The sequence below is a fragment of the Salvelinus namaycush genome, chromosome 32 (assembly GCF_016432855.1).
Source record: "Salvelinus namaycush isolate Seneca chromosome 32, SaNama_1.0, whole genome shotgun sequence".
Taxonomy (NCBI): domain Eukaryota; kingdom Metazoa; phylum Chordata; class Actinopteri; order Salmoniformes; family Salmonidae; genus Salvelinus; species Salvelinus namaycush.
Window position 1 is genome coordinate 19,478,653 of NC_052338.1, and position 12,993 is coordinate 19,491,645.

The 12,993-nt window shown below is 41.8% G+C and overlaps 1 protein-coding gene across 1 annotated transcript in view; it reads left to right on the forward strand.

Moving 5' to 3' along the window:
• Positions 1-12,993, forward strand: part of LOC120026857 (triple functional domain protein-like) — a 116,455-nt gene that overhangs the window by 52,925 nt on the left and 50,537 nt on the right. Inside the window, exons 5-10 of the mRNA XM_038971573.1 lie at positions 556-748; positions 3,902-4,006; positions 4,162-4,358; positions 4,484-4,697; positions 8,456-8,578; positions 9,107-9,298. Coding sequence (XP_038827501.1) covers positions 556-748; positions 3,902-4,006; positions 4,162-4,358; positions 4,484-4,697; positions 8,456-8,578; positions 9,107-9,298 — 1,024 coding nt within the window. The remainder of the gene's footprint in view (positions 1-555; positions 749-3,901; positions 4,007-4,161; positions 4,359-4,483; positions 4,698-8,455; positions 8,579-9,106; positions 9,299-12,993) is intronic.

Sequence of the window (12,993 nt, forward strand, 5' to 3'; positions counted from 1 at the left end):
AGAAAGAGGAGGAATAGAGACAGAGAGAGGGGGATAACTAGATGCACTGTTTATTACTAGCCATGCAGGAGATGTGTGATGCTGTGGGGAGAATCTTAGTTGAACTACAGTCTTGATGCTGATGATGGATTGAGTCTCTTTGCTTACTTTTGGTCATTATTCTGATTGATTTTTCTTCCAATCTGGATGGAAATCACTGTAGGTTTTGGGGATTTATCATTCTGTGTGTGGGTGTGTGTGTGTGAATTCGTGGTGCGTACTCTGTGCTTCTCACAGTACAGAAAATGCGTCATCACCATCTCATGGTTTGTTTTGATTCTCTCTCTCCTTCCTCCCTTCCCGCTTTCTCTACCTCCCACTCACCATCCTCCCTCTTTCTCTACCCCCTCCCCTTTCCCACCCTCTCACTCTTTCGCTACCACCTCTCCCCGTCCTACCTTCTCTCTCCCTCCCACGCTCTCCTCTCTCCTCCTTATCTTGCCATACTATCCACTCTCACTCTTTCGCTACCACCTTCCTTCTCCCTCCTCCTCCTCCTCCCTCCCCCCGGTCCAGTGAAGAGGTGATCCAGCATGGCTTCACAGTCATAGTAGACATGCGAGGCAGTAAATGGGACAGTATCAAATCTCTACTGAAGATTCTCCAGGAGTCGTTCCCCTGCTGTATACACATAGCGCTCATCATCAAACCAGACAACTTCTGGCAGAAACAACGCACCAACTTCGGCAGCTCCAAGTTCGAATTTGAGGTAACATTTTTGGTTTTTATTGTACTATACTATAGTGTTCTGTACTTAGGGTTACAAATGGAGGGTGTGTTACTGGAAACTTTCGAAGTTTACCAGTAAACTAGCAGAATATTTGTAACTTTCAAGGATTTTATGTATTTCATCAACACATCTAGTGGCCCTTTTGGGTACTTCAGATTATCCCAGGTGTCTGTAATGATCTCTGGCCCCTGTGTGGCCTTATCACATGTCAAATATATAATGAGGTGATTTTCAAATAAACAGTAGAATGACAAAGCTGTAAAACATTACATATAAACCATAAACTTAGTGAATACCATTGGTGTTTTATAATGAGGGTTTCAGCATTATTTATTTTACTTCGTCAATCTTTTTTAGTTGTAAATGTTTTGGCCCCAAATTGGTGCAGTTGTGAAACAAGTAAATAGTTGGAAGAGTTGTGCCGTTGTTGATTAGATGCTTTTTCATTCATTAGGATATTTCCTCTTGAACATATGGTCGTTCCACTAGAAACTCACAGATATAAAAAATGTATACTATGTATGAATACATGTTTTAAAAGTTATTCAAGTGTAAATTAACATAGATGACCAAAATTATAGAAGATTCCATGACTGGTAAATTACCAGTAGCTTTGCAACCCTAACTATACTGTTCTGTACTATACTGTACTATACTGTACTATACTATACTGTTCTATACTATGTTGTACTGTACTATACTGTATTAAACTATACTGTCCTTTACTGTACTATACTGTACCATGTCACTGCATTCATTGCAATTTAATGCCTGTGACTTTGCTGAAATGTAACAAACCCAACAACAATATGGTATGTTTTGACTGTGACTTTGCTGAAACGTAACAAACCCAACAACAATATGGTATGTTTTGACTGTGACTTTGCTGAAACGTAACAAACCCAACAACAATATGGTATATTTTGACTGTGACTTTGCTGAAACGTAACAAACCCAACAACAATATGGTATGTTTTGACTGTGACTGCTGAAACGTAACAAACCCAACAACAATATGGTATGTTTTGACTGTGACTTTGCTGAAATGTAACAAACCCAACAACAATATGGTATGTTTTGACTGTGACTTTGCTGAAATGTAACAAACCCAACAACAATATGGTATGTTTTGACTGTGACTTTGCTGAAACGTAACAAACCCAACAACAATATGGTATGTTTTGACTGTGACTTTGCTGAAATGTAACAAACCCAACAACAATATGGTATGTTTTGACTGTGACTTTGCTGAAACGTAACAAACCCAACAACAATATGGTATATTTTGACTGTGACTTTGCTGAAACGTAACAAACCCAACAACAATATGGTATATTTTGACTGTGACTTTGCTGAAACGTAACAAACCCAACAACAATATGGTATGTTTTGACCTTGACTTTGCTGAAACGTAACAAACCCAACAACAATATGGTATGTTTTGACTGTGACTTTGCTAAAATGTAACAAACCCAACAACAATATGGTATGTTTTGACTGTGACTTTGCTGAAACGTAACAAACCCAACAACAATATGGTATGTTTTGACTGTGACTTTGCTAAAAATGTAACAAACCCAACAACAATATGGTATGTTTTGACTGTGACTTTGAGGTGTACTGCTTATTATACTCTTTGCTGTTTTAAATTTGTGATTTAGAATCACAATGGGATGTTGTATGGAGCTCTGCTTGTTTTAATTCACACACACTGCTGTTTTGAATTGTTTTTGATAGGCTTGTAGGCTTGATGACTTGTAATAGTGTTGAAAATCCTGCAGAGCATTGCAATAATGTAGTGAAGCTCTAGGTTATTAGATTAGATTCATTTGCTGGTTTTATTTGCCATGTCTGTGCTGTGTGGAGGGCTGTGTGGAGGGCTGTGTCGAGGGCTACTTTTGATGTTGTATTAAGTTGACACACACACACACACACAGCCCTCCACACAGCCACCCTGTTAGAGCACTGCTGTGGTATTGGGTTGTCTCAGAGGGCTTTATTGATTGGTTGATGGTGTATAACGCCGTGTGTCACTCTGTCAGCCAGTCGCCATAGGGCAGAACACACGCCATTAAACACCACCCGTTCTCTTTACCCTGCTGTGTGCGTGAGGCCAATGTGTGTCAAATCAAATGTTATTTGTCACATGCCGAATACAACAAGTATTCCTTACCGTGAAATGTTTACTTACAAGTCCTTAACCAACAATGCCACATTTAAAAAAAAAAAAAAAAAGTAAGAAAAAAGTAACACAATAAATAAAAAAACAACGAGGCTATATACAGTACAGGAGTCAGAGGTACAGGCTAGTCGAGGTCAGTGAGGTAATATGTACATGTGTGTTTTTCAGCGCCACATTTTGCTCAGTGAAAATCATTTTTCCATCCAAATCTGGGTTATGCTTTTAAAACATTGGAACATTCCATTAACAGATGGAACAGTCTTCTATAGGAGATGGAGGGGATAGAGAGAAAGATGGAGAGATGGACTGATGCGTTCTTACCATTAACAGATGGAACAGTCTTCTATAGGAGATGGCGAGATGGACTGATGCATTCTTACCTGGACTTGTCAATAGAACAGAACTCTTAGAATTGTGCTTTACTCTTTCTGTCTGCCTTTCTTTGGATTTAGAGGGGTTCTCAGCTTGTTTGTCTGTCTCTTTCTCTGTCTGTCTGTCTTTTTTTCTTTTTGTTATTTCTTTCTTTCGCTAATCTTGCCCACGCAAGGCTTTGTCAGGTCTCTCTTCATCCCTCTGTCTATCCTTCAATCTGACACAGAGTGTGGGTGTTAACCTTGCTGTGTGGGTTGGTATTATCTTGGCAACATAAATCACTTGAGAACAGAAACAATCTCTCCCATATTTCTCAATCTGTACAGACATTTGACCTTTGAGGTAAAAGTCATTTTCTAAATGTCCCCAAAAACGCAATATGAAATCAGCAGACTTAATCAAGATGAAGAGTGAGGGAGAACGAGACAGAGAGAGATGACCCTCTGTCGTAACCCCTCCCAAAAGGCTGTGAGGATGTTGTTAGAATTGATTTAAAGCCTTCTCTATCCTTCCCTTTCTTCCCTTCCCTCTTTACCTTTCCTCATCTCCCCCTCTTCCCCCTCTCCATCTCTCTCTAGACCACCATGGTGTCATTGGAGGGTCTATCTAAGGTGGTTGACCCCTCACAGCTGACCTCTGACTTCGAGGGAAGTCTAGAATACAACCATGACGAGTGGATCGAGGTACGACCAGTCAATCAATTAATCAATCAATGGTTTGCAAAAACCAAAATACACTGACTTAAACACATACTTTAGCTCTCTATGTCAGTACTACAACCACAAGTCAATCAATCAATTTATCAATCAATCCATCCAGTGTCTTCGTTCTTTTCCAGGTGCGGGTTGCGTTTGAGGAGTTTACGGGGCACGCGGGTCACATGTTGTCGAGGCTGGAGGAGATGCAGGAGGTGGTGGCGAGGAAAGACTTCCCCACGGACCTGGACGGGGCGCGGCGCATGATAGAGGAACACGCCACGCTGAAGAAGAAGGTCATCAAAGCTCCTATAGAGGAACTGGATACAGAGGGACAGAGGTAGGCTACGCACCACACACACACACACACACACACACACACACACACTCAGACTGATGGTGAGGCTAATTTTACACTGCTGGTGGTGGTGTGTGTGTTATTTCACATTGCGTCCTCTCTCCCAGGTTGCTGCAGCGTATCCAGAGCAGTGAGTCGTACAGGAACTCTAACGCCAGTGGTGTGTGTAACGCTGACACCCAGGGGCTGGTGCCACGCATCGCCACCCTGCTGGACAAACTCCACAGCACACGACAACACCTACACCAGGCCTGGCACATCAGGAAACTGCAGCTGGACCAGTGCTTCCAGCTCCGCCTCTTCGAACAGGATGCTGAGAAGGTACCATGGATGGAGAGTAAAGGAAAAGACAACAGCCAGTGCTAGTGGGATTTGTATGTGTGTGTGTGTAGGGGGCTGAATAGATCCAGTGTAATAGACTGATAGAGTATAATTGATACCGTCAATAGTTACTGTAGAATAGACAGATAGCAGTGTTGGACTGCGGTAAGGGCTTGTTGCTAGGACACGATAGACAGTAGTTAGCTCTGAAGAGGCTCTTGGTATTCTCTTATGACACTCAGCTCATCTCTCTTCTTCCTGTGCCTAGTGAGTCACAGATGTATGTATGTACACACACACACACATACAGTACCAGTCAAAAATGTTGACACACCTACTCATTCAAAGGTTTTTCTTTATTTTTACTATTTTATACATTGTAGAATAATAGTGAAGATATCAACATTATGAAATAGCACATATGGAATCATGTAGTAACCAAAAAAGTGTTAAACAAATCAAAATATATTTTAGGTTCTTCAAAGTAGCCACACTTTGCCTCATCCTAAGATTTATATATTTCTTAATTCCATTATTTTACTTTTAGATTTGTGTATATTGTTGTGAATTGTTAGATATTACGGCACTGTTGGAGCTAGGAACACAAGCAATAACATCTGCTAAATATGTGTATATGACCAATAAAATGTGATTTGATTTTGATTTGATGACAGCTTTGTACACTCTTGGCATTCTCTCAACCAGCTTCACCTGGAATGCTTTTCCAACAGTCTTGAAGGAGTTCCCAAATACACTACCGTTCAAAGCTTGGTGTCACTTAGAAATGTCCTTGTTTTTCATGAAAACATACAGGAAATCAGTGGCAAAATTAATAGGAAATATAGTAATTATAAATAAGGATCTTTAATTGAAATAATAATTGTGTCCTTCAAACTTTGCTTTCGTCAAAGAGTCCTCCATTTGCAGCAATTACAGCCTTGAAGACCTTTGGCATTCTAGTTGTCAATTTGTTGAGGTAATCTGAAGAGATTTCACCCCATGCTTCCTGAAGCACCTCCCATAAATTGGATTGGCTTGATGGGCACTTCTTACGTAAAATACGGTCAAGCTGCTCCCACAAAAGCTCAATAGGGTTGAGATCCGGTGACTGTACTGGCCACTCCATTATAGACAGAACACCAGCTGACTGCTTCTTCCCTAAATAGTTCTTGCATAGTTTGGAGCTGTGCTTTGGGTCGTTGTCCTGTTGTCGGAGGAAATTGACTCCAATTAAGCGCCATCCACAGGGTATGGAATGGCGTTGTAAAATGGATTGATAGCTTTCCTTCCTCAAAATCCTTTTTACCCTGTCCAAATCTCCCACTTTACCACCACCAAATCACTCCAGACCATCACATTGCCTTCACCATGCTTGACAGATGGCGTCAAGCACTTCTCCTGCATCTTTTCATTTTTTCTGCATCTCACGAATGTTCTTCTTTGTGATCCGAACAACTCAAACTTAGACTCGTCTGTCAATAACACTTTTTTCAAATCTTCCTCTGTCCAGTGTCTGTGTTCTTTTGCCCATCTTAATCTTTTCTTTTTATTGGCCAGTCTGAGATATGGCTTTTTCTTTGCAACTCTGCCTAGAATGCCAGCATCCCGGAGTCGCCTCTTGACTGTTGACGTTGAGACTGGTGTTTTGCGAGTACTATTTAATGAAGCTGCCAGTTGAGGACTTGAGGCGTCTGTTTCTCAAACTAGACACTCTAATGTACTTGTCCTCTTGCTCAGTTGTGCACCGGGGCCTCCCACTCCTTTCTATTCTAGTTAGAGCCAGTTTGCGCTGTTCTGTGTCCTAGTCCTTTGTTTCTGGCCATTTTGAGCATGTAATCGAACCCACAAATTCTGATGCTCCAGATACTCAACTAGTCTAAAGAAGGTCAGTTTTATTGCTTCTTTAATCAGGACAACAATTTTCAGCTGTGCTAACATAATTACAAAAGGGTTTTCTAATGATCAATTAGCCTTTTAAAATGATAAACTTGGATTAGCTAACACAACATGCCATTGGAACACAGGAGTGATGGTTGCTGATAATGGGCCTCTGTATGCGTATGTAGATATTCCACAAAAAAATAAGCCAGCTATAAGTTTCCAGCTACAAGAGTCATTTACAACATGAACAATGTCTACACTGTATTTCTGATCAATTTGATGTTATTTTAATGGACAAAAAATTTGCTTTTCTTTCAAAAACAAGGACATGTCTAAGTGACCCCAAAAGTTTTAACGGTAGTGTATATACTGAGCACTTGTTGGCTGCTTTTCCTTCACTCTGCGGTCCAACTCACCCCAAACCATCTCAATTGGGTTGAGGTCAGGTGATTGTGGATGCCAGGTCATCTGATGCAGCACTCCATCACTCTCCTTCTTGGTCAAATACCCCTTACACAGCCTGGAGGTGTGTTGGGGTCATTGTCCTGTTGAAAAACAAATGATAGTCCCACTAAGTGCAAACCAGAAGGGATGGCATATCATGCAGAATGCTGTGGTAGCCATGCTGGTTATGTATGCCTTGAATTCTAAATAAATCATTGACATTGTCACCAGCAAAGCACCATCACACCTTCTCCATCCTTCACGGTGGGAACCACACATGCAGAGATCATCTGTTCACCTACTCTGAATCTCACAAAGACAAGGCGTCTGGATCCCAAAATCTCAAATTTGGACTCCTCAGACCAAAGTCACAGGTCTAATGTCCATTGTTCCTGTTTCTTGGCCCAAGCAAGTCTCTTCTTCTTATTGGTGTCCTTTAGTAGTGGTTTCTTTGCAGCAATTTGACCATGAAGGCCTGATTCACAGTCTCCTCTGAACAGTTGATGTTGAGATGTCTGTTACTTGAACTCTGTGAAGCATTTATTTGGGCTGAAATTTCTGAGGCTGGTAACTCGAATGAACTTATCCTCTGCAGGTAACTCTGGGTCTTCCTTTCCTGTAACGGTCCTCATGAGAGCCAGTTTCATCATAGCACTTGATGGTTTTTGCGACTGCACTTGAAGAAACTTTCAAAGTTCTTGACATTTTCCGGATTGACTAACCTTCATGTCTTAAAGTAATGATGGACTGTCGTTTCTCTTTGCTTATTTGAGCTGTTCTTGCCATAATATGGACTTGGTCTTTTACCAAATAAGGCTAGCTTCTGTATACCACCCCTACCTTGTCACAAGGTACACAACACAACTGATTGGCTCAAACGCATTAAGAAGTAAAAACATTCCTCAAATTAACTTTTAACAAGGCGCACCTGAGAATTTAAATGCATTCCAGGTGACTACCTCATGAAGCTGGTTGAGAGAAGGCCAAGAGTGTGCAAATCTGTCATCAAGGCAAAGTGTGGCTATTTTGAAGAATCTCAAATATAAACTATATTTTGATTTGTTTAACACTTTTTTGGTTATTACATGATTCCATATGTGTTATTTCCTAGTTTTGATGTCTTCACTATTATTCTACAATGTAGAAAATAGTAAAAATAAAGAAAAATATACACACACACACACACACACACACACACACACACACACACACACACGTGCAAGCAAGTGTTTTTGCACACTCACATTTCTACATTCACACGTGCAAGCATACACACACGTACAGTAGTCCCACTAAGCAGTATACAGTACACACAATGATACACCCACACACAAGCACAATGATACAGACCCAAGCACACTCTACCGTCTGTAGCTGTTGGCTGCCTGCACTGTCCCGTCTCTAATGTGTGTGTTTGGGTGTCTTTCCCTCAGATGTTTGATTGGATAATGGCCAACAAGGGTCTGTTCCTGGCCGGCTACACCGAGATCGGCAACAACCACCCTCACGCCATGGAGCTACAGACGCAGCACAACCACTTTGCTATGAACTGCATGGTAAGAACACACACACACACACACACACACACACACACACACACACACCGAGCAGCGGGCTATTACACAGCTAGAAGCTGTATCCATACAGGCTTACATAATGGTTCTGAAATGGATGTCTTTAAAGCAGGAGATGAATCTACTGTTTTGCCTCAGCTAGATGATGACTCTGCAGATGGAAACGCGCACAGCCATTTAGCGCTGCACTAAAATCAATGCAAGCTCTCTCTCGTGTGCACACACACCCTGTCTAGTTGAGGCTAGGTCCATAGGGAATCCATAGGTAGCTATTACAGAGCTGGCATCCTGCCATACTGACATCACTCCAATCCTTTCTACAACCAGAATCTGGAATGCAAGTACGCTGCATTGGGGTTTTCGGTATGGACTTAGTGTTTACTCCATTTTTTGTTGTTGTTGTGCTTATTGTGAAATATCTGTATGTTTGTTTGTCTGTTATCTGAATAGCTAAATAAACCAAATCAATGTTTCTCTCTCTCCCTCACCCCTCACCCCTCACCGCTCCAGAACGTGTATGTGAACATCAACAGGATAATGTCCGTGGGTAACAGGCTGTTGGAGTCTGGTCACTATGCCTCGGTGCAGATTAAACAGATCTCAGGTCAGCTGGAAGCGGAGTGGAAAGCCTTCGCTGCTGCCCTGGATGAACGCAGCACACTGCTGGAGATGTCTGCCGCCTTCCACCAGAAATGTGACCAGGTGGGTGGTGGTGGTACAGACACTCGTCACACGCAGGAACACATACATCCAGGCAGGCAGGTAGGCACACACATAGAATTGCTGAGTTTGTAGAATTCCAAATGGAGAATCAGGGCGGTCCTCTTTCCCAATAGGAATATTCAATGGTATTACTCTCATCATTGTATCCTTTCATGTTCCACAGTTAAAGAAAGAAAAACAGTACATTTTTCATGAAATTCAACCATTTTCCATAGATGCTACTTCACAAAGCTTCCTCTCTTTGTGTATTCTGATTATTCGAGGGTAGACACATGGAGAATACATGGAGACAATCATACACACATACATACATACTTACCTACCTACATACATACACACACATACATACATACTTACCTACCTACCTACCTACATACACACACATACATACTTACCTACCTACCTACCTACCTACCTACACATACACCAATACATACCTACATACCTACCTACCTACCTACCTACCTACCTACCTACCTACCTACCTACCTACCTACCTACCTACCTACCTACCTACCTACCTACCTACCTACCTACACATACACCAATACATACCTACATACATACCTACCTACACATACACCAATACATACCTACATACATACCTACCTACACACACACACCTACCTACACACCTACACACATACATACAGTTGAAGTCAGAAATTTACATACACCTTAGCCAAATACATTTAAACTCAGTTTTTCACAATTCTTGACATTTAATCCTAGTAAAAATTCCCCGTCTTAGGTCAGTTAGGATCACCACTTTATTTTAAGAATGTGAAATGTCAGAATAATAGTAGAGAGAATGATTTATTTCAGCTTTTATTTTTTCATCACATTCCCAGTGGGTCAGAAGTTTACATACACTCAATTAGTATTTGGTAGCATTGCCTTTAAATTGTTTAACTTGGGTCAAATGTTTCGGGTAGCTTTCCACAAGCTTCCCACAATAAGTTGGGTGAATTTTGGCCCATTCCTCCTGACAGAGCTGGAGTAACTGAATCAGGTTTGTAGGCCTCCTTGCTCGCACACGCTTTTTCAGTTCTGCCCACAAATTTTATATAGGATTGAGGTCAGGGCTTTGTGATGGCTGCTCTAATACCTTGACTTTGTTCTCCTTAAGGCATTTTGCCACAACTTTGGAAGTATGCTTGGGGTCATTGTCCATTTGGAAGACCCATTTGTGACCAAGCTATAACTTTCTGACTGATGTCTTGAGATGTTGCTTCAGTATATCCACGTAATTGTCTTCCCTCATGATGCCATCTATTTTGTGAAGTGCACCAGTCCCTCCTGCAGCAAAGCACCACCACAACATGATGCTGCCACCCCCGTGCTTCACGGTTGGGATGGTGTTCTTTGGCTTGCAAGCCTCCCCCTTTTTCTCCAAAAATAACAATGGTCATTATGGCCAAACAGTTCTATTTTTGTTTCATCAGACCAGAGGGCATTTCTCCAAAAAGTACGATCTTTGTCCCAATGTGTAGTTGCAAACCGTAGTCTGGCTTTTTATGGCGGTTTTGGAGCAGTGGTTTCTTCCTTGCTGAGCGGCCTTTCAGGTTATGTCGATATAGGACTCATTTTACTGTGGATACAGATACTTTTGTACCTGTGTCCTCCAGCATCTTCACAAGGACCTTTGCTATTGTTCTGGGATTGATTTGCACTTTTCTCATCAAAGTACGTTCATCTCTAGGAGACAGAACGCGTCTCCTTTCTGAGCGGTATGACGGCTGTGTGGTCCCATGGTGTTTATACTTGCGTACTATTGTTTGTACAAATGAACATGGTACCTTCAGGCATTTGGAAATTGCTCCTAAGGATGAACCAGACTTGTGGAGGTCTACACTTTGTTTTCTGAGGTCTTGGCTGATTTCTTTTGATTTTCCCATGATGTCAAGCAAAGAGGCACTGAGTTTGAAGGTAGGCCTTGAAATACATCCACAGGTACACCTCCAATTGACTCAAATTATGTCAATTAGCCTTTCAGAAGCTTCTAAAGCCATGACATAGTTTTCTGGAATTTTCCAAGCTGTTTAAAGGCACAGTCAACTTAGTGTATGTAAACTTCTGACCCACTGGAATTGTGATACAGTGAATTAGAAATGAAATAATCTGTCTGTAAACAATTGTTGGAAAAATGAGTAGATGTCCTAACCGACTTGCCAAAACTAGTTTGTTAACAAGAAATTTGTGGAGTGGTTGAAAAACGAGTTTTAATGACACCAACCTAAGTGTATGTAAACTTCCGACTTCAACTGTACATACATACACATTCTCTGGTGTGTGTGATCTCTGTATGATGAGAGTTTGCAGTGAGATTACAGTTAGATTAGAATCCTACTGTGTTGGTTTGTTTAATATTCCCATGTGACTTCTTCTTTTATTTTATTCTCTGCTATGTCTTTTTGTCCCCCACGTTGAAATCGGGGAGGGGACTGAATCGGTCTCCGTCCGTCCATCTGGCCGTCCGTTCGTATGTTTGTCACACGCGATATCTCAGACAGCGCTGGCCCGATTTTGACGAAACTTGGGTGAATGATGCGTCTTGCCAAAGGGATCCGGCATTTACAACTTACACTGATTGGCGGGAGCTATAGTAATTAACTGAAATGTGTGAGTTGCACCAGAGAGGAAGAGGCGAAGCGAAAGGGATAACTGGGCCCAAAATCAGTCTTCTCCAGCAGGTGCCATTTTTTTGGGGGCACAGTACATGGAATACAGGGAGTGGATTAGCTAAAGAGACTGCAGGGCTCGGCATTCAGGGCTGCCCACTGGCCCGGCAACATCTGCCGAGCTCATCTGGCCAGTTAATCACGCTTTCATATGGCCCCCTTGGGTCAGTACGTTTCCAATCATGCTTCAGCCATGTAGCCACAAGGCTGCATTAGACAGGTGATCATGCTTCAGCCATGTAGCCACGAGGCTGCATTAGACAGGTGATCATGCTTCAGCCATGTAGCCACGAGGCTGCATTAGACAGGTGATCATGCTTCAGCCATGTAGCCACGAGGCTGCATTAGACAGGTGATCATGCTTCAGCCATGTAGCCACGAGGCTGCATTAGACAGGTGATCATGCTTCAGCCATGTAGCCACGAGGCTGCATCAGACAGGTGATCATGCTTATTGCTAAAATAGCACACCTGCCTGATAATATGTACAGGCTCTAAAGATATTGCTTTTCATCAATATGTTATTGGGCTTATTTCTGGAGGGGAATATTACGTATTCAAGGTTTAATATGGGCTATATGTCATCATTCAGATTGGGGAATGGTTTTATTTTTTTATCAGATTGTATGGTTGGCTAACGAAATCTCCCACGGTTGAAATTCTGCGTGCATAACTTGCTTTCCTGTGATCTTGGCCCAGTTTTCACTTGCTACTGGCCCGGTGTGCCACTCTCAAATTGACTTGAATGTCAAGCCCTGGACTGGTACCCAGGTGAACTGCCTTCCATTTTGGGGGGATGTTTACTGTTGCTTTGTTTTTTCTTTAATGCTTTTATTTAGCTGTTTTCCTCTATTGTCCCATCAGGATTGGAATCATTTACAAAGAACTAACCTAGCCATGTGACATCCAGGTTATCATGGTGGAATCATTTACAAAGAACTAACCTAGCCATGTGACATCCAGGTTATCATGGTGGAATCATTTACAAAGAACT